The sequence below is a fragment of the Porites lutea genome, chromosome 6 (assembly GCF_958299795.1).
Source record: "Porites lutea chromosome 6, jaPorLute2.1, whole genome shotgun sequence".
In the NCBI taxonomy this organism is placed as follows: Eukaryota; Metazoa; Cnidaria; class Anthozoa; order Scleractinia; family Poritidae; genus Porites; species Porites lutea.
In genome coordinates this window covers 24,635,186-24,658,990 of record NC_133206.1, presented here as the reverse complement: position 1 = coordinate 24,658,990, position 23,805 = coordinate 24,635,186, and the positions used below count along the sequence as shown (strand labels likewise).

At 39.6% G+C, this 23,805-nt stretch overlaps 1 protein-coding gene across 1 annotated transcript in view; it reads left to right on the top strand.

Annotated features, from left to right (window-relative positions):
* The window catches only part of LOC140940470 (cilia- and flagella-associated protein 52-like), a 32,343-nt gene extending 8,775 nt beyond the window's left edge, over nucleotides 1-23,568 (top strand). The window contains exons 7-15 of the mRNA XM_073389444.1: nucleotides 2,560-2,617; nucleotides 3,364-3,521; nucleotides 8,163-8,311; nucleotides 9,547-9,759; nucleotides 10,829-10,869; nucleotides 17,711-17,757; nucleotides 18,594-18,696; nucleotides 21,977-22,111; nucleotides 22,802-23,568. Coding sequence (XP_073245545.1) covers nucleotides 2,560-2,617; nucleotides 3,364-3,521; nucleotides 8,163-8,311; nucleotides 9,547-9,759; nucleotides 10,829-10,869; nucleotides 17,711-17,757; nucleotides 18,594-18,696; nucleotides 21,977-22,111; nucleotides 22,802-22,948 — 1,051 coding nt within the window. The 3' untranslated portion in view covers nucleotides 22,949-23,568. The remainder of the gene's footprint in view (nucleotides 1-2,559; nucleotides 2,618-3,363; nucleotides 3,522-8,162; nucleotides 8,312-9,546; nucleotides 9,760-10,828; nucleotides 10,870-17,710; nucleotides 17,758-18,593; nucleotides 18,697-21,976; nucleotides 22,112-22,801) is intronic.
* The last annotated feature ends 237 nt before the right edge of the window (nucleotides 23,569-23,805 follow it).

Sequence of the window (23,805 nt, the reverse complement as noted above, 5' to 3'; positions counted from 1 at the left end):
GCAATAACTGTTTCATTATATATTCAAAATAATTCCTAGTTTAAAAACATACTAGCTAAGGCAATGCTTACCTCCATCAATGTTAAGATCATCTTTTATAGTTCACGTTTAGGGTTGTTCAGCTCCGCAAATATTCTCCAAGTAGCAGATGTCGCCCTTCGAGTTGTCTTCTTGCTGTTCTTGCCATGTTTTTAGCTGTTATTTCGCGTAGTTCTTGCTGTTGAAACGAGTGAAATGTCCGCCATTTTTGTTTTCACAACCAAAACAACTCAACCTCGTCTCCAGGTCTTCTCGGTTAACGCTAAATTAACCTACAGCTATGCTACACTTTTGACGTCATCGGTTAATTGATCGCAAAATTCTTCCAAATTTGGTCATCAGAACCGACGACCGACGAAACGCGTCGGCTACATTTGTACTTTGCTCAGAGCTGTCGCCTACTTATTAATTACTGTATTTTAGAAATGGAAGCTGATAATGAACTTGCAATTAGTCTACCGGTATATTTTAGATCTGTCAAAAAAATGAAAATATGTTTTACGAGAAAACAACAAAAAACAAAGGCCCCCCTCCCCGCCCCCCCCTTAAAAAAAAGTTTCGAGAGTCGAACTCCGGATCCCTGACGTGGAAGGTGAACGCGCTATTTATTGCGCCACAACACAACACTGTTGCCCATGAAATTCGGCCGCTCGATGCTGTTTGAAGCCGGCAAAGCCTTATTTATGAAGAATTGAAAGATATATTCGAGGAAAACAAGCATGGTTTTGACAGTTAAAGCCGCACTTTAACTCATTTTGTCGCATTTGAAGAACATATGGCCGCCAAGTGTCTCGCAAAACCGTCGTGAAGTCTCTTTCAGCTTGCGATTCTTGGCCTTTACATGAGGAGAATCAATTACGATTCAGCGACAGTAAGCATTTCCGTTTTTATTGAACAAAGAAACGTTTTAGTGCAGAATTATATTCACTAAAAAACCATGAGATTGGGAGTCTTGTCGTGAGAAAAGTTAAAAAATCGTGCGACTCACGACAGAATCGTGAGCTTGGACCAGCTTGGAAGACGAGTCAAAAAGCTTCAAAAGACCATAAACTTCTGTATCAAAGTTGGCCATAGTGCTAATTTGAAACATTCAAAGTCCACATTGAAGACAATCGTCCTGTGACTCCTGTGAAATGTACAAAATCAGCACATGGCGGAACGGGAACGATCTACGACAGTTGTCGTTTTGATATCGGGCGCTTTCGTGCGGAGCCGACTGATTTACGAAAGGTGTCTACATCTGAGTGACACGTTTGCATATCGCAGTGCACACAATGACTTGCTGCTGACGCTACGCGTAATCCACCAGTTAACAAGATAAAAATGTCGTGAACAAAAGATATATCGTTAAATCTGAATTAAAACGTAAGTTAATTATGATGTGCTTTCAAGGTCCAACTAATGTTATGCTTTTTAAAAGTCAGTTTAGTTACCCCTGAAGCGCTTCTGGTTACACAAACGCAGTATTTCAGTCAATTTTTCCCAGTTTCTTTGTAGGTTTACGCAGAATTTGTTCATGTGCAAACGTACTTAATTTTGAATATCGACATTTGTTCAATGCTTGAAAGAATTGATTGTGTGGTTATGAAACCTAAGTCAAAGCCATATTCTCTGGAATGAACAACACGCTCTTCTGTTCTCAATTTAGTCCCCGGAACACTAGAAATCGCATTTTAGGGCTTTGAAATTCCAAAATTTTCTGGGGGAGTATGCCAGTCCCCCCCAGAAGAAGGCAATTAACTGCCCCTTGTTAATACAGTCACTTACTCTATTCCGACCTGCTGGCTACTTCAATTAGTATAGGTAATAGCACGATTTGTAGTGATATTTGGCATAAATACCACGAGTGATATTTCGAAATTGTATACGTAATTTCACGAGCCGTTAGGCGAGTGAAATTTGAGACAATTTTGAAATATCACGAGTTGTATTTATGCCAAATATCACGTGCAAATCATGCTATTATTTGTTTATACTACTACCCGCAAAAGGTTTGTAATTTTCACATGTAGGTATTTCAAATTAAGCTGAAATACCACTGCTCTAAACCAATCAAATTGCAGAAATTTCTCATGTAGTAGTATATTATTGAAACCCCTGAGTAGGTGGTTTGGTGAATTATGCGTGTGCTTTTAGCCATTAAGAAATGGATAAATATTTTGAGCAAATAATAATTAACAATTATTCTTCAAGCGCGAATGGGCTCTGAGTCAATGGCCCATGAGGCCGAAGACCAAATGGGCTATTGACTCAGAGGCCATGAGGGTGAGAGGAATAATTGTTTTAGTAAAATCCAACTAGTTGGTCAAAAATATCGAGACAAAACAACTTTAGCTAGTTAAAGCTAGACGTTGCCGCCAAAAAGCCGGCGCTTTGCGCTACTAGTGGGCTATAACATATAGCGTAGTAGTAACTCAACCAATCAGAACGCAGCATTGATAATAGACCACTAGTTGGATTTTACTAATGACTGTTATACTGTAGGGGATTACATTGTATTAATAGATTCTCTTTGAACAGGTCTGTCAAATTGGACAGTGGAGTCTCATCAATAGCATTGCGAGGAGAAGGACATCAGGTGACTTCAAAATGCTTTACTGTTAAATCAACTATTAACTTTCGGGTTTATGGTAAGACCAAACTGGTACATGGTAGGAAAGAAAAGTGATGTTACAGACTTTTATTTTCAACTTGCTGTTTCTTGTAGGCTAGCTTTTACTTTGAGGGGTGTGGGAATTTGCTTTTAGTATTTTTGCATCGAAGTACGATTTCTTTGGGAGTTTATTAGAAAAGCCAAAAATAACTTTTAGGGAGCCAAAAGCTGAAACTTTTAGGAGGCAATTGCTGCATGGGTGACAAATCTCTCCTTCATTTTGGGACAAAATTTCAGCATTAATTGTCGAAAAATTCTGAAAATTCTGATCTTAAGTCCAAATTTAAGCTCAAAACTTTTCAGTGCATGGTGTTCTTGATCGATACAATTAACATGTCAAAAAACCAAAATATGAGCATAATTTACCACCCGTGATGTAGTTATGTAATGAAATGGTATTCCCTTGAATTAGGGAATTAGGGATTTCACTTGCGTTTTGCCCTGAGAACCCTCACCCAAAGGAATTTGGACAAAAGTGCGTGAAATTATTCCCTAATTTCACTCATGACCATTTCTTTGCACATACATGTACGAGTTCTATGGTATGGAATCTTTTTCTGTAACAAAATGTCTTTTGATGTTTATCTTATATGAATAAATAGATATTAAAGAGCTTGAGTGAGGCCCATGTACTGGCCTGTGCTAAATCTGTTGCCTGAAATGCTTTACAGTTCTTTGTGGGAACCAAAAAATCTCAAATGTATATGTTCAGCTACACCCAATTTGAAGCGTCAAGATCTGCATCTGCCAAGACGAAGCCTGTTGGAATCAGCCCTGTTCGAGTCAAGACTTGTCACTACTCACCAGTCAATGACGTCATATTTCCCTCGTAAGTGCAAGATGTGTCAGTCAGTTCAGAATGTATTATAGAACTGAATGCTGGTAATCACATGCAAGAGAGGATGAGCCAAGAGCGGATCCCTGTGCACCATGATAATTATTTGAAATCTATTTAAACTTCGCGGGCGTGCGGCAAAGGTTATTTTTATCTGCTGTTTTCGTGACCCGCGTGGCCTACTTTCAGGTGAACGTGACATGAAATGAATTTCCCGCCAAGTTTAAAATTGCATGACACCACTCTAACTGACCAATAGGAAAGGGTCCTTGAGGTGGCTCGACTGGATTTTTTGGGGTTGATACTTTCCCTGTTTTCAATGTTCTTGAAACTTCCAGGGAATACTTCTTGACGATTGATATCAGGATTGTCGAATTTATAAAAAAATTTATCGAGCGGTTTTTGGAAAAATGCGAAATTTTTAGGCATGGACCAAATTACGTCCAAAAACTGTATCAAAAGCAGCTGAATGCAAGTTGATAAAATTCTTCTTACTGGCGATCGCCCAGAGCAATTCCCCTCTTTTTCTGTATGCAGTTTTCAACGGAATCAAACCACTATGAGATGAAGCCGCGTTCTCAAAGCTTATAATTTTCTTAAAATATCAGCGAATTGTTTGGGTAGCATGCTATTTCACTGTTTTTATGATTCTTAAAACTGCATTTCAAAATATTTCGAAAACGCTCTCATAGAATTTGTTCAAACTTTGCCATAATGGAGGCAATTATGGCAGGTACATACTCCCTTAAGCGATTTCTTCAAAAAAACTCCTGGTACAGAGAAACACTAAGATAAATGAAAAACGTAATGGCGTCATTACGTTGCCAAGGCGACTCCGATTGCAATAAAACCCAGATCATAAGAAATTTTCATCTTTAAGTAATACAGTTGTGGTAACCTTTTTTCCATATCTTTACTCATGCCGACGTAGTTAATGCTCAAACTGGGGAGGTATCAACCCCAAAAAATCCAGTCGAGCCACCTTAAAATAACCACACAGTATGAAACAAAACCAAGAAGAGAGTTCATATAATTTTCATCGGAATAGGGTCATGTATGGGGGAGTCGATCTCTTAGCTCATTCTCTCTTGTCGCATGATAAAACACCCAACTACGTTTACTAAAGTTCCCGCTGGCCTTGGTGTATTCTCTTTTTTTTTTAATGACTGTGAGCGGCATCGATTTTTCAACCCTCAGGGCTCGATTTTTGGACAGGGGCAAGACATGTTGACAGTAGGGACTTTAAGATAGGTCACTACGGTAGCCTGGGACGGTTAGATAGATGTCACGTGACGCAAAACACGCGTGACCTTTTACCGTCGTCCTTCTGGGACGGTATGTTTTCGCCGGGTTTCTCGTCGTGAAGATTACGGTGAAACCGATAAGAGTTCATGCATAATTATTGTCACTTTTATTCCATAACTGAGTAGCCAATGGGTTAAGTATGCGTTGGCTTGTGTTTACATTGATTTACCTATCGGTGAAATGAAAAAAAAAGCGAAAATGTCTGAGTTCATTCATAACTTAGCTCGCGGCCGCATGGCGACTGCTTGTTTTCTACCTAGTGTCGTCCGCCATGGCAGAGGAAAATTGCCGAAAAGAAAGGTAAGGCCCAGTTCAAACGTTGACCTTTTCATGTACCGAACTTAATACCTATTTAGGTCGACCCAAATGGTTCGAGGTTGATTCAGGCGTCGAACTTAAAGTGTAGTCGAACTCGATTCATTTTCACGATGTTCAGTGGTCTAGAATGCTTTAAACAAGTGAAAGTAAATTTTGGTAATTTGTGCTTTAGTTTCGGCACATGAGAAGTTCGACGTTTCAACTGGGCCTAGCAGTGATGAATGTCTTTTTTATAACTTAAAACTGTATTTTTATCAAGAAAAGATTTCTTTAACTCAAAAGGTGTTGGCGTAGGAAAGGAAAGTTCAAATAAAAACATCGACTAGAGTTTTGAAAACTAGCTAGCGTTAATTTGTACCCTTATTCTTCTGATTGCTATTCTTCGTATAAAATAAGAAACTCTTCTTCAGCCCTCTGCGAACGAAATCACAAGCGAGTCTCGCACATGACTTCACCGTCCTCTGTTTTGTTGTCCGATCTTAAATTGAAAATTTTCACGGCTCAGTTACCGTCATGGCCCCAGGCCGCCCGTATACGCATCCAACCGTCCCAGCCTACCGTAGTGACCTATCTTAAAGTCCCTAGTAGCCCGCGAAAACATCCGTTTCTCCTGGCTCTTTGCCGCTGGGGACGTTTCGCGCGGACGAACGTCTGGGACTCAGCGATAGAAATTCCATACTGATGACGTAAAATCTGTCCGGAATCCGGTCAGAAGCGCTGATTGGTCGACGGAGTAGTTGCATTGTTTTAGCTATTGTTTACCAATGACAGACAAAAGACAAAAGGCCACAAAGGTCAAATGTAAACGTGAAGAATCTCAAACAAAACAGCCAATATTTGTGGAATATAGTCTTCTCTTTAAGAAGCATTTGAGTTTTGCTGGAGCTCGTTGGCAGATGAACACAACACTTTACCAAAATCGACCAGAAGACACGTAAAATTTGTCAAATTTATATTTGGAACCCCATGACTACCGGATTTATTATATAAACATCGATTTACGTCATCAGTATGGAATTTCTGTCGCTGAGTCGCAGACGTTCCTCCTCGCGTCCCCAGCGGGGAAGAGCGAGGAGAAATGGATGTTTTCGCAGGCTATGTTGACAGGGCCAAAGGAATTTTTGCTCGGTCAAGACTCGAATCTGACCGGTCACATGGCAAACCATGTATTATTGAAAAGAAAGTTGTTAACAAATGACAGCCTATTGGCCTCCATAACGGGCGATATTTTTCTGCGTTTTTCAGGAGAGCGACGGCAAGCGCAAAGCAAGCGCAAAGCAAGGGAGGAGCTGAGGCTCGATCCTCGTCGCTCGCTTTACGCTTGCCTTCACTGTCCATAAAATAATACAGTCGAACCTCCACTAACGGCTACCTCTCTACAACGGCCACTTTATTTTGTCCCGGCGGACAATCCATACGTTTACTCTTACTTAAACCTCTCCACAACGGCCAACATTTGATTTTACAACGGCCACTTTCTTTTCCCGGCGGACAGTTCATATATTTATTCTTATTTAAACCTCTCTACAACAGCAACGGCCCACTAACGCGTGTCCTCAACAGCCAAAGAACCTCTCGACCAAGGCCAGTTTTTTTTCAGCGACTGATGAGAAAGTCAAGAATGGTCTCGAATTGATCAGTATGGCACGTTTATGATCATTCGCGGCAATCGTCTTTTGATTTGTTTCATTTATACAACTGCAACATTGTCTACGATACTTAAAGCGAATGCTGCGAACCTTGCTCGTTTTGTCACGTTAGCATTTTGATTCACGACATAATTCAAGCTTTTTGTGTATTTTATCTCTATGCATTGTATGTGATTGGATTACCACGATTATGAGATACGGTAAGCATGAACTTAGCGCAAAAATTGTCCTATTATATAAACACCAATGAAATACTAGGTGAGTTTTCGCGTGAAAACTTGATATCTTCACATGTGAAAATATCACCGTTGCTATGGCTACATAATAAATCCCGCCTTTCACACCAAAAAACTATTAAAGTGAAATCGTTTGTTATTTCATTGATGTTTATGTAATATATCAAACATGAGACGCAGTGTTTCATCACCAGATGAAACACCGAGAAGAGAGTTGAAAATACGACGCGTAGCGGAGTATTTTTGACGAACTTCGAGGTGTTTCATCTGGTGATGAAACACTCTGTCGAATGTTTGATATTTCTTCTCAAACAAAATCACTTTTGAAGGAGAAATTAAGGATGCAAAAATGAGCAGTTTTTCATCCGATATCCAAACACTCATTAAACATTAATTTCCTTTGAATTTTCTTTATGAATTATTAATGAGTTTGAGAAATAATAAATAGAACATTACATGGCCGCTTGGAGATACGAAATTTCTCTTCTCGTGTAATATCCTCTATATATAACACCCCAACCTCCCCACAACGGCGACTTTAATTTCTTCTGTCCTAAGGTGGCCGTTATAAGAGGTTCGACTGTGATAATAATAACGCCTGTTATGCATGCTAGTTAGCCTAAACCTACGGTGTCATTTACTTGTTTTTGCTTTAAAAACGGTTTCATGAACAAAACGAAACTTACAGTATGATCCTTGAAATTTTACTACAGTAATAGTACATGTAAATAGTTAAGTAATAGACATCACTTTCTATGAGTCTACCAGCGTGATAATCCACGCGGGATGTTGGGAGAACACGAGAAAAGCTTGTAAATCACGAGCCGAAGGCGAGTTCTTTACAAGCTTTTCTCTCGCGCGTGCCCGGTCTTTCTTGCTCCCATTTATTTCCTAGCGCATTCTACGCACGCTGTCTATGAGTTTACTGGCACAATAAACCATAGGTTTTAAACCAATCAGAACGCGCGTACTATCTTAGCTATTTTAGAATCCTTTTTATACTGACACTACTTTTGCTTTTTCCGATCAGTCCTCGCCGTTTCAATTTTACCCTGTAGAACTTATACAAAATAATAAGTAACATGGTAGCAGATACATTGATTGAAGTGTTTTTAATTTGTTTGTAGTGACTGTTCCGACTTATTTCTTACTTGTGCAAAGAGTGAAATCCGTATTTGGTCCACCAAGACAAACCAGGAGATTGTGCGAATCACTGTACCTAATATGACTTGCAATGCTCTTGCTATCATGCAAGGTGGTCATGTCATCATAAGTGGTAAGAATCAAATAATGATACTTGACATAAGGTCCTTAGATTGGAGGTTATTTAAATGGAGCAAATACAGACGTTTTATCAAAATTCAATGGCAAAATTTTACAGTGACTTTATTTGTAGCTCAATATTAAGCTGTCATCGCAGATGCACTTAGTATTTCATTTGTTTATGTTTCCTTTAAGTACATTTTCATACTACGGCTTAATTACAGTGAGACTACTTAAACTGGGGCACTTGGAAAAACATTATCCAATCACAACCTTTTTCGGAAAACAAAAGATTTTCAAGTTTTTTTGCAAACAGACCGATAGCATTCATAAATTCGAGGGCTGTTTCCTGAGAGGTCAGGTAAGCTCAAACGGTTTTAAAGTTTTCAATGGTTGCATAGTTGAATACTTGAATTTCATTGGTCCGTTTGCAAAAAAACTTGAGAATCTTTTCTTTTCAAAAACGTTGTGACTGGATAATCTTCCAGGTGCCCTGGTTCAAGCCGCTTTGTAATAGCACCTCTCTTAAGCTGGTTGCCGGGCAACCTTCAAAGAATTTTGTCTTAAGTAAACTAGTCTTAAGATCGGAAACAGTGGCTTCAGGGAAACCTAGCTCTCTGTTCTGAGCAAGAATCGCTGTAGCCTGCGTTGAGCAGACGCTTTTATTGACGATAACTGGGAATACGGCTTCGTTCGCAGGGTACGATCGGTCAACCTTGTTAGAGATAGAACCTGGGAACGATGTTGACGATCGGTGTGATTAAAGGAGTTTCCACAAAGATTCGGGAATACTACTACTACTACTACTACTACTACTACTACTACTACTACTACCACTACCACTACCACTACCACTACCACTACCACTACCACTACCACTACCACTACCATTACCACTACCACTACCACTACCACTACCACTACCGCTACCACTACCGCTACCGCTGCCGCTGCCGCTGCTGCTGCTGCTACTGCTACTGCTGCTGCTGCTACTACTACTACTGCTGCTGCTGCCGCTGATGCTGCTACTGCTACTGCTGCTGCTGCTGCTTCTACTACTGCTACTACTACTACTACTACTACTACTACTACTACTACTACCACCACCACCACCACCACCACCACCACCACCACCACCAATAATAATAATAATCAGATAATACTAATAATAACTGAATAGAATGAAAAATATCTAGTGTCCACCCTTCATCCCCCCACCCTCAGCTAATGATTAAGTTATACTTACAGGTTGGAATGACGGTAAAATACGCGGGTTCACACCAGAATCCGGCAAAATGCTGTATGAGATAGACAATGCCCATAACAAGGGTGTTACAGCTGTAGCAACCACTTTTTCACGGGACGAGGTCATCAGTGGGGGAGGAGAGGGTGAAGTCCGACTCTGGTCAATTGGAGAACGTACGTGCAAACTGAAGGACGCCATGAAAGAGCAGCATAAAGGTAAAAACGACTTTCTTTGCGAAGTCAATTCTTTTCTTTTTTCCCCAGTTTATCCTTAATAAAATTTTTAGCTTGACGTTACCTCTATAACCTCCTTGACAGTTTGGAGCGACTGGGACGACTCTACGGTCATTTCGCCCCGGATACTTAGCCCCCTACGTAACCTTTGACATCGCTTAAAGAACGAAATATGTTGCATATTCATGACTCGAAAATAGGGGGCTAACTAACCGGGGCGAAATGACCAATTACCCTGGAAAAATCCATGCGATTGTGTGGAAAGCTACCTATCATTCATGTATTTGTATAGTAATTTCTATTCCGCCACTTGTTTGTCTCTCCAACCGTTTCATTTACCAGTTTTTCAAATGGTCCAGTGGATAATGTAATTGATTTCACTCACCCACCGATCTAATGAATTTATTCGTTTGAAAGTGCAGTCTAACTTTTGAACAGCTAGTACTTGATCGTCTCGCTTAGCAACAACAACAACAACAAAGCTGTGCGATCGTTTGAAGCGTTTGAAAATATTTTGTGATGATTAAAGCAGTAAAAAATTTTCTCTCGGCCGAAACTATTTTTTCATACAACAACTTACACGAGGACAGACCTCAAGTTTTCAAGACTCCACTAAGTATGCAATAGACGCATTGTAAAACGCACAAAATTAAAATATAGACTTTTTCATGTAGACAGAATCCTATGGCTGCAAATATTTGTACACCATTTTTATATACCCGATTAAAGCTGAAATGAATATCATATTGATTACCAGTTAGTATGGATAGGTTACAACATATTCACGAATCATACTGCAGCTTCATTCGAAGAATTAGAAAAATGATCAAGCTGCAGCGTATTTACCTTGAACAACACCCATACACTCTATGCGGATTGTAGCTGTGTTGCCGGCAGGCTGCTGTCCAGCATTCCATCTGTTGCAGGTTTTCCCTTGCTTAGAGAAAACACTAATTAAATTATAATCTTATAAATGCTTGCACAACGGGCAAGTCTTCATCTAAATTGCAAGTTAATATATTGCCAACTTTTTTTACAACTTCTTATTCAGGTGAAGTTACTGCAATTAAAGTTCGTAAGAATGACAGTGAGGTATCTCGTCATTATGATTTATAACTCTATATTCATGTAGGTTTACAGTGCGACTACGATAATCGGGGCCATCTACTAGACAAAGTTGACCTATTGGATTACAGGAAAATAACACATTTTGAGAAAGTTTGTTGTCGGTCATTAATACCCTGAAACGAAATCAACAACATGGATCGAAATCAACCTAGTACAACCTACAGATGTTGAAGAAAACCTATGTTTCCTGAAAGGTTCGTTAGTGCCGGTCGACGGAGGCAAAAACATATTTTTGACTTGAGATCGCTTGTTATTTGACAATCAGTTCGTGCGTCAGCGTGCGTATGTCGCGATATTGAGCACGCGGGAAGTTTGGAGAGCACGAAAGAGGCGTAAGAGTTGCTAGAGGCGCAGCCGAGAGGAACTCTAGCCTCTTGATATCTCGACATACGCACATGATATCTCCTCTCAATATCTCGACATACGAAAGCATGAAGCATGAACTAATTGTTTCATAACATTATCAAATCTAACCTTAAGGTGGCTCCCTAGAGTATTTACTAATAACCCTAGCTATCTAGCATACGTTACAGAACGAAATCTAGTTACTTTGTCTTTGCGATTTTGTTCACGATGGATTAATAGTTTTCCGGCACTTCAATATGGATTTACAATCTTTTTAGCCGTTGTCTTAAGCGACTTGATTAAACTTTCACTCAGTTTCAAGACAAAACATAACTGTAAGGTAAACAAATATAGTCACGTAGACATTGACGTGTGCTGCTCTAAGCGCGGGCTATAATAATGAAAATTTAAGGTGGCCCCCTAAAGTATTTACTAATAACCCGAGGTATCTAGTATACGATACAGAAGGACATCTAGTTACTTTGTCTTTGCGATTTGGTTCACGAAATTCACCGCTAAGGTTACCCATATAAGAAGGCTCCTTTACCAAGTTTCATTTCCTGGATTAAGGCCGTTGTCATGGCAACATCGCATCCTTAAACAGGCAGTAATCTTGTCATTTTTGATCATTTTTTCGTAATATTTCGTATTTCCCTCGGTGAAATGTGTTTAAACTTTGCCACTTTATATTAACGATATTGCTTAAAATTAAGACGGTTTTGCCAATATTTTGAAATTTGTAATTTTTCTTAATGGAGGAATTTAGCTCTTACAGATTTTAACGAATAAAAAGGACAGTACAAAGGTACTGCAACTGTTAAGAAATGAGGCGATTTTTAAAAAAAATTACCGACGGAAACGCGAGAATTTCACGATTAATTAACTACGTTGACGTCATAACAAACACGCGTGGTTCGCGGTCGTATGAGCAAAATACGCGCGCGAGCCATCACGCCCGCATGCGCATAATGCACAGAGCTACTGAAAACATGTGCTTTCTTTGAAAAGTACGAAAGCCCAGCTGAAAGCCATGGTTTTGATGCCGGTTATTAGTATTATTACGGTGATTTCTCGCCAGTTGAAAAAGGAGAGATAGCGGATTCAATTTTATACCTAACGCGCGATGTTTTCTTCGAAGTACTTGACTATTGTAGCTAAAATTCGAACCGTGGTGGTCACTCGTGAGGATGGCGATCGTCGGAGATGAAGACGGTGGTTGTGCAAGGATCGCAAAAAGCCCTTCATTTCCTAATCTGTTGTACAGTGTTTGCAGATCTTCAAATGTCAGCCCACTTTCGGATACTTTTTCAACCTTGTTCTTTTTAGGGATAATTTCGACGGCGAAGTTTTTCTTTAAAAGTCTGCTGTAAAAGATGGCGCCGATCTATAAATCGTACATCATGTCCTCAGCTACGACGGACAGCTATTACTTTCGTCAAGGGTTAATCTGTGAGTAAAAAATATTTCTCGGTGTGCACAAACATTTTCTAGTGCATCTTGCACGTGCGTTGAAGGACGTTTGAAACAAGAAAAGTACAAGGATGTTGGTTCGTCGATGGACTCAGGTTCCTTCGACTAGGATGCAAGGTAAGTGGGAAACCTTTTTTCTGATAAGTTTTTTAAACAATGTGATAGAGGCGACAAAACAAGAAAAAAATTACACTCCCTGTAATCTTGTCTTAAAGCCACGTCTAGAATTACTTAAACCAAATCAAAAGTAAGAGAAATAAAGTTACCGAGGAGCTCCGCCAGTGAAGACAATCTTCAGTTATGTTCGGGAATTGGCTCGACCTTTCTGTTGAGGCTCATTGTGCAAAAAGATTGACTAGTGTAGGTCAAACATTTATGAGAGGAGACAATGTTACACCGGTGACAAGTCACTATTGATCTCCATAAGAGTAAATTGTATGTAAAAACAAAGCAGAAATTTTCCAAAGACATCAGTTCGTTCGCTTCAAAAGTAGACAAACGTAAAATAGTCGAAGTAAATGGTGAATGCAAACTTTACAAAGAAAACAAAGAAATAAGTACACTAACCCTAAAAGCCAAGCAATGTTACTGTTTCTGGCCTTTGGTTCACGGTCAGTGGAAAGATCTGAAAGATCGAGCCAAGTCCCGAACAACCACTGAAGAATGTCTTCACCGGCGGTGCTCCTCGGTCACTAGGGACTTTAAGATAGGTCACTACGGTAGGCTGGGACGGTTGGATGCGTATACGGGCGGCCTAGGGCCATGACGGTAAGAAGCCGCGAAAATTTTCAATTTAAGATCGGACAACAAAACAGAGGACGGTGAAGTCATGTGCGAAACTCGCTTGTAAACTCTTTCGCAGAAGGCTCAATTACTGAAGAAGAGTTTCTTATTTTATAGGAAGAATACCAATCAGAAGAATAAGGGCACAAATTAAAGCTAGGTAGTTTTCAAAACTGTAGTCAATGTTTTTATTTGAACTTTCCTTTCCTAAGCCAACACCTTTTGAGTTAAAGAAATCATTTCTTGATAAAAATACAGTTTTTTAAGTTATGAAAAGACGGCTACAATCATCACTGTTAGGCCCAGTTGAAACGTCGAACTTCTCATGTGCCGAAACTAAAGCACAAATTACTAAAATTTATTTTCACTCGTTTAAAGCATTCTAGACCACTGAACATCGTGAAAATGAATCGAGTTTGACTACACGTTAAGTTGACGCCTGAATCAACCTCGAAGCATTTGGGTCGACCTAAATAGGTATTAAGTTCGGTACATGAAAAGGTCAACGTTTGAACTGGGCCTTACCTTTCTTTTCGGCAATTTTCCTCTGCGATGGCGGACGACACTGGCTAGAAAACAAGCAGTCGCCATGCGGCCGCGAGCTAAGTTATGAATGAACGCAGACATTTTCGCTTTTTTTTTCATTTCACCGATAGGTAAATCAATGTAAACACAAGCCAACGCGTATTTCACCAAGTGGCTACTCAGTTTTAGAAGAAAAGTGACAATAAGTATGCAAGAACTCTTATCGGTTTCACCGTTGTCTTCACGACGAGAAATCCGGCGAAAACATACCGTCCCAGAAGGACGACGGTAAAAGGTCACGCGTGTTTTGCGTGACGTGACATCTATCTAACCGTCGCAGGTGACCGTAGTGACCTATCTTAAGGTATTACTTCATTTCAGTTACATTTGATTTGATTAAGAAATTCTAGAAGTGGCTTTAAGGCAAGATTACAGCAAGTGTAATTTTTTTTTGTTTTGCCGACTCTATCACATTGTTTAAAAAACTTAATCAGAAGAAAGGTTTCCTACTTACACTACTTAACTTGCATCCTGATCGAAGGAACCTTCCCATTGACGAACCGACATCCTTGTACTTTTTCCTTTACAAAAGTTCTTTAACGCACAAGATGCACTAGAAAATGTTGTTGCACAACGAAAAATAATTTCTGAGTCATAGATTGACCCTTGACGAAAGCAATAGTAGGTTTTCCGTCGAGAACTACGGTCTTGTACGCGTAGCTGAGGACGTGATGTACTGTACTTTTACTAGATCGGCTCCATCTTTTACAGCAGGCTTTTAAAGAAAAACTTCGCCGTCGAAATTATCCCTGAAGAGGAACAAGGTTGAAAAAGTATCCGGAAGTGGGCTGGCATTTGAAGATCTGCAAACAGTTGGTACAGCAGATTAGGAAATGAAGGCCTTATCGCGATCCTTGCAAAACCACCGTCTTCATCTCCGATGATCGCCATCCGCACGAGTAGTGACTACCACGGCTCGAATTTTGGCTACAATGGTTAAGTATTTCGAAGAAAACATCCAGTGACTGGTAAAAAATTGAATCCTCTCTCTCCTTTTTCAACAGCCGAGATATCACCGTAATAATACTGATAAACAGCTTTAACAATGGCTTTCGTGCTTTTCGAAGAAATCACATGTTTTCAGCTCCGTGCGTTATGCGCATGCGAGCGTGATGGCTCGCGCGCATATTTTGCTCATACGACCTCGAACCACGCGTGTTTTTCGGACTTTTTTAACGTCAGCGCAGTTAATTAACCGTGAATTTCTCGCGTTTCCTTCGGTAAATTTTTTTGAAAAACGCCTCATTTCTTAACAGTTGCAGTACCTTTGTACTGTCTCTTTCTTGTTAAAATCTGTAAGAGCTAAACTCCTCTATTAAGAAAAGTTACAAACTTCAAATTATTGGCGAAACCGTCTTAACGATCTCATGTTTTTTCCACTTTAAAATGTTAAGCAATATCGTTAACATAAAGTGGCAAAGTTTAAAGGCATTTCACCGAGGAAAATAAGAAATATTAAGAAAAATGATCAAAAATGACAAAATTACTGCCTGTTTAAGGATGCGATGTTGCCATGGCAACGGCCTTAATCCAGAAAATGAAACTTGATAAAGGAGCCTTTTTACATGGGTAAACTTAGCGGTGAATTTCGTGAACCAAATCGCAAAGACAAAGTAACTAGATGTCCTTCTGTATCGTATACTAGATACCTCGGGTTATTAGTAAATACTTTAGGGGGCCACCTTAAATTTTCATTATTATAGCCCGCGCTTAGAGCAGCACACGTCAATGTCTACGTGACTATATTTGCTTACCTTACAGTTATGTTTTGTCTTGAAACTGAGTGAAAGTTTAATCAAGTCGCTTAAGATAACGGCTAAAAAGATTGTAAATCCATATTGAAGTGCCGGAAAACTATTAATCCACCAAAAAAATCTTTTTGAAATGAATAACTTTACAAATAATGATTTGAACAAGCTATAGCCCGCACAGCTCGCGCAGGTGACAACAACAACAACAACACTCACCTCTTTTCCCTACAATCGGTTCGCGAATTCAAAAGTATTCTCTTAAATTTACGTTACAAAACACATGATTAACGGGTCATCGTGTACTGTTGAGTTATGGATGCACTTATGAGACGTCTTGGGAGGATTGCTGAGCTCAGAAGAACTCGAGGTATAGTTTATTGACGTCATAAGCGTGCTCAATGGGAATATGAAGCACGCTCGGGCTATTGAATTTGAATAGGCGAATATTCTAGCTATTGTATAATGCAAAATGCGGCAATGGTAGCGAAGAAATTGCTGGTGTTATATGTAAAGTTTCGAACCGAAAAACAGTCTGGTGAAACATTTTGCTTTCTAAACGAGTACTTATTGTTTTCTTACGAGCTGCTGATTGGCCCACAACCAACTTTCTCGGAACGTATCGTTATTTTCCTGTAATTCGCTTTGTCTACGTTGCCCCGGTTACAGTAGTCGCACTGTAACTTTATTAATTCCACCCTTTATGTAATCCAATCTAGTCTACTTTGGTTGCATTCCCTTTGGCCAATCGAAATCCGGATTTTGCGATCCAAAATTTGATTTTTTGTTTCATTAAGGACTAAACCAATCTAAGATTGCAGTCTGAATGATCCACCTCCGCACTTGCATCGTTCAGAGTGGTGTCTCAATCTGGTTCCTGATTTTTATTCCATTTAACGAAACTGCCTTTCGATTGCAAGATAGTGCTCGTTCATCGCGGTTAAACAGGGAGAGTCAAGGTTATTTCGGGCAAACGTTTTTAACACTCCTCCTTTGTTCTATGCCGGTAAAGGATTATAGTATATTAAACTCAAGTTCCCCTGTAACTCTTAATCTACAAGGAAGCAGAAACGCTGGCATTTTCTCACCGTAAATCTATAGTTTCCAATGTGTGTGTGTGTTTGGGACGCGCTTCTCAGCACTTGAGAATTCGTAATTGTCTTCTGAATTTTCTTGAATCAAATTCCAGATAATTTTAAGTTGACGAGTCCCAGTATGAACCACCACTAGTTAAAGAGCTATCTTTCTTTTCATTTCTCCACGAGAAGACGCTTAATTTAGTGGAAAGAAATAATAATGATAAAAAAACGATTAGTTGAAATTGAGAATATCAGAGCAGCGGCAGCTATTGTATTGATCAATCTTATTTCAGATTTTTGTATCGGCTTAAATCCAAACAACCTGGATTGTCTAAATCGAAAAAAGACTGGCTTAAAGGAATGCAACCTTTATTTCACGAGTCATTAGGTGGATTACATGTGAACAATTTCCTTAGCTAGACGTACATTCCACGTTACCTGTAAATGAAGCGTTTTATTATATCTTACTGATTCTTGTGTTCGCGCACAGAGGAACAAAGTTAAGTAAAATAGAAACATCATACCACAAGAGGTTCTTGTGTGTATGGACATTGCTGTTAACCATGCTTTTGCACTGCACGTGAAATTGCCGATAAAACTCGTCTCTGAACATATCCTCCGTGCTATGTAACGTTAAGAATGATTTTAACCAGTCCACTTCTGTTCCGTATTAAAATTTTGTCTGCAGTTTTGGGAAGACTATAATTGAACCATTCGGAAAAGTCTGTGTAACACAAAGATCACTGCTTTGCTGCTGTGAGTCACTTTAACTCTTATCTGCCCTTTCCTTAACAGTGCGTATCAGCTAGCAAAGACGGCACCTGCATTGTGTGGGACTTAGAGTGAGTAATGTTTTCTTTCTTATCTCGTCACTTTAATAGGGGGTATTTACATGAGACCGGGACAAACTCAGACGGGTATGAGTTCGTATCGGTCTCCATACATTTCTTTTCATGCGTTTACATGGAACCGGCCTAAAAATAAACTCAGATCAGTCTGACTTCGTCTCGGTCACTGACCCGACACGAGTTACTTTCGTACCTGTCTAGCAAAACTAGAACACTGCTACGACTATCATCAGTAAACAAGACTTAGAAGTAGCTTCAATGCTTGGATTAATGTGAGGGATTGCACCATTCTGAGATACTGTGTAGTAAATAGTAACAGGCCACCAGATGAGCGTTAGATGAAGCTTATAACTTTCTGGAAGCAGTAAACACTTTCATTTTCTACTCACCGTCTACTGGCATAAATTGTCTACCACTTAGGACAGATAGTGAATAATATGTTAAATCCGAGTCGACTTGTGAAAGTTATATAGCTCCTGTTTTTTAGTTTGTACCGGTCTTATGTAATGGGCAAAGTATTTCATCCCGGTCTCGTGTAAACGGCTGCACAAATTACAAATTTGTACCGGTCTGAGTTTGTCTCGATCTTATGTAAATACCCCCTTAGTTTTGGTGCATTCTTCATATCAAAAGCAGCGTTATTGTTGAAAATTCATTTAGGGTGGTTCTACCCTGAGATGATCACCCCAACCCTCCGCTTTACCTTTTTTGAAATTTTGTCGAATATTCGGGGTCCATCTTGACTTGTTAGTGTTTTATGACACATGAACTGTCAGTTGGTTCCAGCAATTCTTAAAAATCTGCTGACGTTGACGCTTGAATGTTTGTAGGACAATGGTAAGGAGAACAATCGTATTTGCTAACACGATGTTCAAAGCCATCTGTTATAGCCCGGATGAATCACAGATCATCACCGCTGGCACAGATCGGAAGGTGAGTGTTTTTTAGTTATCAAAGAACGAGGCACTGGGTGATCAAGGATAATTTTATGGCTCTGAGGTCCGTTTAAAAAGTCCCGTCAACCTTTTGAGCCTGATAGCCATATTTTAAAGAACGATAGTGTAGATTTTAACTCCCTAACTAGTCCATTTTGTTTCTTTATCAGTTGATCGTATTGTATCGTTTTGAAATCTATAAAACCGCGATCTCGAACTAAAACACAGGCTTCCAGTCCTTTTAATTACCGGTACCTTCGAGAAATGGGTCCCCTGGTTCGCGCCATTGTTGTTGCAGCTCGTGTTGCACGGAAGTTCTACTGTTCGTCGTCTCATTTTTTCATATTCTCCCTCGCAGCCGTTTTTGTCTCGTCACTTAACGCTCCTCCCTAAAGGAGCGTTACGTTACTTTTGTCATTGCTTCCCCCCACCGACACATCACAGAACGTTCTGTCTGCGAAAGTTAGAAAAGTTTCTTTGACTTTTTCCGCTCTTGGCACCTTTTGATGATCACATGACCTTTCCCATGTTTTTTTTGTTGGTAAAATGTGTTCTTCATGGATTCTTGATGTAACCTAAGTACAAGCTTCGTTTTGGAAATCGCAGGGGTCAAAAGTTACGCACGATTGATTCGTACAAGATTACAGTCGTGACCCATCGCCTTTCGCGATTTCCTATTGGAGAATATCCTTGATCCAGGCTACTCCTTTTTTTGTGACACTTAAATTAAGGTGTAATCATCACTCCTACTGGTTTATCCCAGACTTAATCAAACTGTACTTCCCCTGTAGAATTTTTTTGACAGTTTTTTGGTTTGAGTCGTCTCTTGTTATTGTAGCTCATGATTTACTTACACACGTATATTCGTGCTTCTTTGCGAAAAGGGGAAGCCGCGGAGGCGGATCTATACTGCAGGTCCTGTAGCCTGAATTTCAGACGATTACTTCGAGTCCTTTTCTCCTCTCAGCAACCTCTGAATCGACCGGCCGACCGACCTACCCGAAAACCGGGTAGTGATTTTGATTGGTTGATTGTCCAATCATTCGCATAATTATGTATAATTATGAGAAATTTTAGCGGGATTGTCGTTTGATATTCAGCGGATCGCATGTCTGGCATGCTTGCGTGGAGTTAAAAAATCTCGACAATCTTTATCGTAAACAGCAAAATTGCCCTTGTCTTCGAAACTATAAATTGTTTAATTGAACTACGGATGAAGAATCATTGCGGAGAGTTGCTAGGTTTTTCATTTACAGCCGCTTTGTGGTTTTCTGGGATTTAAGTTATAATTCGACCCAACCTCGTTCCCAGGGTTCTCTCTTACCCGCGATGAATTCGACCTTCTGGTCATTTCCACCGTCAAGTGTAATGATCTGTTAGCTTTTCTTTCTTGTTTTCTTCGTTAAGGACCAAATAGCCTCCTGAGCTTCTTTTCAATTAAAGCAAATTGTTGTGTTCTTGATAATTTTCAAGTGTTCCGTGTGTGTATTTAAGGTAATTCCCTTGTTTTGCACTGCGCACCCCTCTATGCGCATAACACTGCCAATCCAAGATGGCGGCGGTTCTTCCCACTAGCGCGAAAAGAACAAACAAGGGCCGCTTTTGCAGAGCTAAAGCTTTTATTTGCAATAATAATGCCGCAGATCGGCTGACAGCTTCCTAGTTTGGTATCGAATAACAAGAAAATGAAGAAATGATCATGATCCCGAAGTCTGCAGTGGTTTTTCACTTGGCGGCCGCCGAGTTGTGGAATTATTAAAATGTCCTGGCTGACGCTTTTGCTTATGGGAGCTGTGAAGCCTGTGGGACAGATCTACGGCTCTCCAACTGCATTAACGAGCCAGTATCTGGCCTGGGATCGCTACTGTACATACGTTGTTCAAACTCTGAGAGTGGAGAGACGAATATTTCTGGAACAAATAAGACCCACCGTAGCATCAGAACCACGCGAGGGAGACCAGTCTTTGATGTAAACACGAAGTTTGCTGTTGAATTCACATTCAGTGCTGTGTATAGAAACCAAACAAGCGAGCATATGAAGAATAGGAATCAATAGTTTTTTTCTTCAAGTTTCTTAGTCAAGCATTATTGTGCAAAAGAAAAAAAATCGAACCCTAGCTCACTGGAATTAAACGGAACGCCGGCGCTACAAAATAGTCCAAAATAAAGATTCATTTCCAAAATCTCATCAAATCTGGACTTACCTCATTCCTTGGTATTTAATGTCCTCTTTTCAAGTTTGAATTTCTGTGTTGACGATATCAGACACATAAAAACAACAGAAAACAAAGCTTGATCTCGGGTGCATACTTACTAACACGATGGGCGTTATTTTGTTTCTCGCCCCAGTCCCCGCCGCGCAAAATATCCATCCTGACTGCGATCTCAAAACCATGTCCACCTTTCACGGCAGTTTGTGAGGAAACAAGCACGGTGACCCAATTTTTTTCCCCAGGTATTTGCTAAGAACAGTCTAATAAAGAACATATTTGAAGAAGAAAAAAAAGTTTGACAGTAGAACATGATTTTTTGAGGGAAAATAGTTTCTTATTTGGTGTATTTGGGTCAAGGCGAGGAGATCAAGCTAACCACGTAACTGTCCGAAAAAGTGTAATATCCCCACAACCAGGCAATCAAAAACGAATAAAATGAACTGCTTATTTGAATAAAAGAAGCTTTATGTTCAAGATAACATTTTGTGTGTTTCAAGTAACAAAGACAATTCTGTAAGAAGGGGATTCGAATTTTAAACGCGCAACCAGTAAAAATACTCCAGTTTAAGAGCCTGCTGACGCGTAAACGAGCTCGGTGACCCCATTCCTTTATTGTATGTTTTTAATATTCATATCATGAATGTTGATTATGCCAAGTTTCAAAAAAAGTTTGATAGTAGAGCAATTTCAAGGGAATTACCTTAAGCGTATTTCATTGCGTGATTGCGATCGAGTTTGATCATTGAATTACAACAGATTCGTTCCGAATACCGCATGCGGTTGACAGTTTAAACGTAACTTGAATTACAATAAAAAAGAGTAAAGAAATTTTGTATCATGTAGACATTTCCAGACGATATTTTTTTGTCTGCTAAGGTTGAAAACCTTGTTTTACTTTTTACATGAATTAAAAACAAAAAGGAGTAGTGACGTCACTGGAAGGCATTAACGGCCGGTTGATTTAGACGTTACTGAGGGAGTAAAAACGACTCGCGAAGTAATCGTCTGAAATTCAGGCTACAAGTCCTGACACTATCAAACGATTTTTAATGTTTGTATTGTCAGATTATGTATTGGGAAACATATGATGGCAATCAAATTAGAGAACTGGAGGGTTCTCGGCAAGGCTCTATAGATGGCATGGATATATCCACTGACGGAAGGCACTTTGTAACGGGAGGGGACGACAAAGAGGTTCTGGTAAGTGTGTAATATGTAGCTTACTTAATGCTGTCTCTGGTAACAGCAAACCACGCGCAACAACCTGGTTCAGAATATGGAATGAATACAAGGTGTATCCTCTAAATTATCCTTCAGTTTTGGAAGTAAATTTCCAGCGCCTATGACTGAGTTTTGCCTTAGTAGACACCAAAAGGCGGCTTTTTTACTGTCAGAGAAATATCAGGTATAAAGAATGCTTGTTAAAGGTCAGGGAAGAACGTAGTTCTTGGCGAGTGTTGTGTAAAATGGGTCACGTTGATTGCCACATGTTCACGAAATGGTGATTGAAACAAAGGATAAAATTAAAAATATATACCCCAAGCCCTGAGATCGAATCTACGCTTGGGTGAGAAACGTATAAAGAGATAAATGCTTAAGAGAAGAATATTCATGGCCCGCGTTGAAGGTCAAGTTTATTCAGAGAATGCTATATTATGGTTGACGATTTTCTTTTCAATAAAAGGCATTCTGTTTTGGGTTCCTTTCTGCTTTAAGCATTTCTTGCGAGAACGAAGCGCTGCTTGTGTCAAAGTACTATCCAGCCAGCAAACAGAACACCATTTTGTGTCAGTTCTCATGCACTGTATGCATTAGTGCTCGGACACCAGATGTGAACTAAGTATCCTAATACTCAACTCCTATCCTAACGTAGTGTGTTGTTCACCTTAGGTTTGGAAATACGATGAAGGGCTGGTAACCCACATTGGTACAGGACATGGTGGCGGTATCGCTGGAGTAAAGATCTGTCCAAACCAAAAATGGATTATCACTATTGGCACAGACGGAAGCATTCTAAGATGGAAATATCCTCATTAAATATTTATACAGTCGGTTGATTTTTTTAACGAACATCTTTTGAACATAGGACAGCTACTATTGAGTGATTGACGTGTTCATTTTGCGAAACGCCTTATGTTGCAAGGATCTTAACTGTTTGATTTTTGCATGTCAGACATTCCGCCTGCAGTGAAACCATTTTCTTGATTAATTTTTTGGGTTAATAATCTTACAATAATTTTTAATATACCCTTGTTTAAATGTTCTGTAGAAAAAATTTAAACAGCAGTGTAAGTTAGATTTAGCATTCTGAGTGCCTATTTTTTTCAAATTTTCTCTTTTTGTTATACCAAAATCGCTTATCAGCCTGACACCTTTGAAAACTTTGTACTACAAAAATTGTAAGTATTAACCTCATCACGTTTGCTTCTTTCAAAGCGTCTCTAAGGGCAAAAACATTGTATTTATGTAAATTTGGAGTGAGTAATGGAAACTGATGATCACACCTGCTATGTACTAGTAATATTTTGATCATAAAAAAGAATGCATTTAGTTCTTTAACCCATTTATTCTTATGCCTTGCATGGTGTAAATTATTGTAAATGCTTGTTCTTTTAATTGTCCCGTATTAAAGAAGAAAGAGAATTCAACACCAGAAAGCTCAGAAAAATTTTCCGAGCTCCAGATTAGAATCGAACACACGACCCTCCGAGTTCTAGTTCGGACGCTCTAACCACTGAGCTACTGGAACTCTAATGGCGAGCAGGGTCGGAATCTTAGACTAACCTAACGTACCCTGATATGCTAATCTCAATTGAAATCCAGGGATAACCTCTTCCCCCTTAAAACACAGAGTTTGAAACTACATTTAGTTACTTGAAACTTATCTCCCCTCA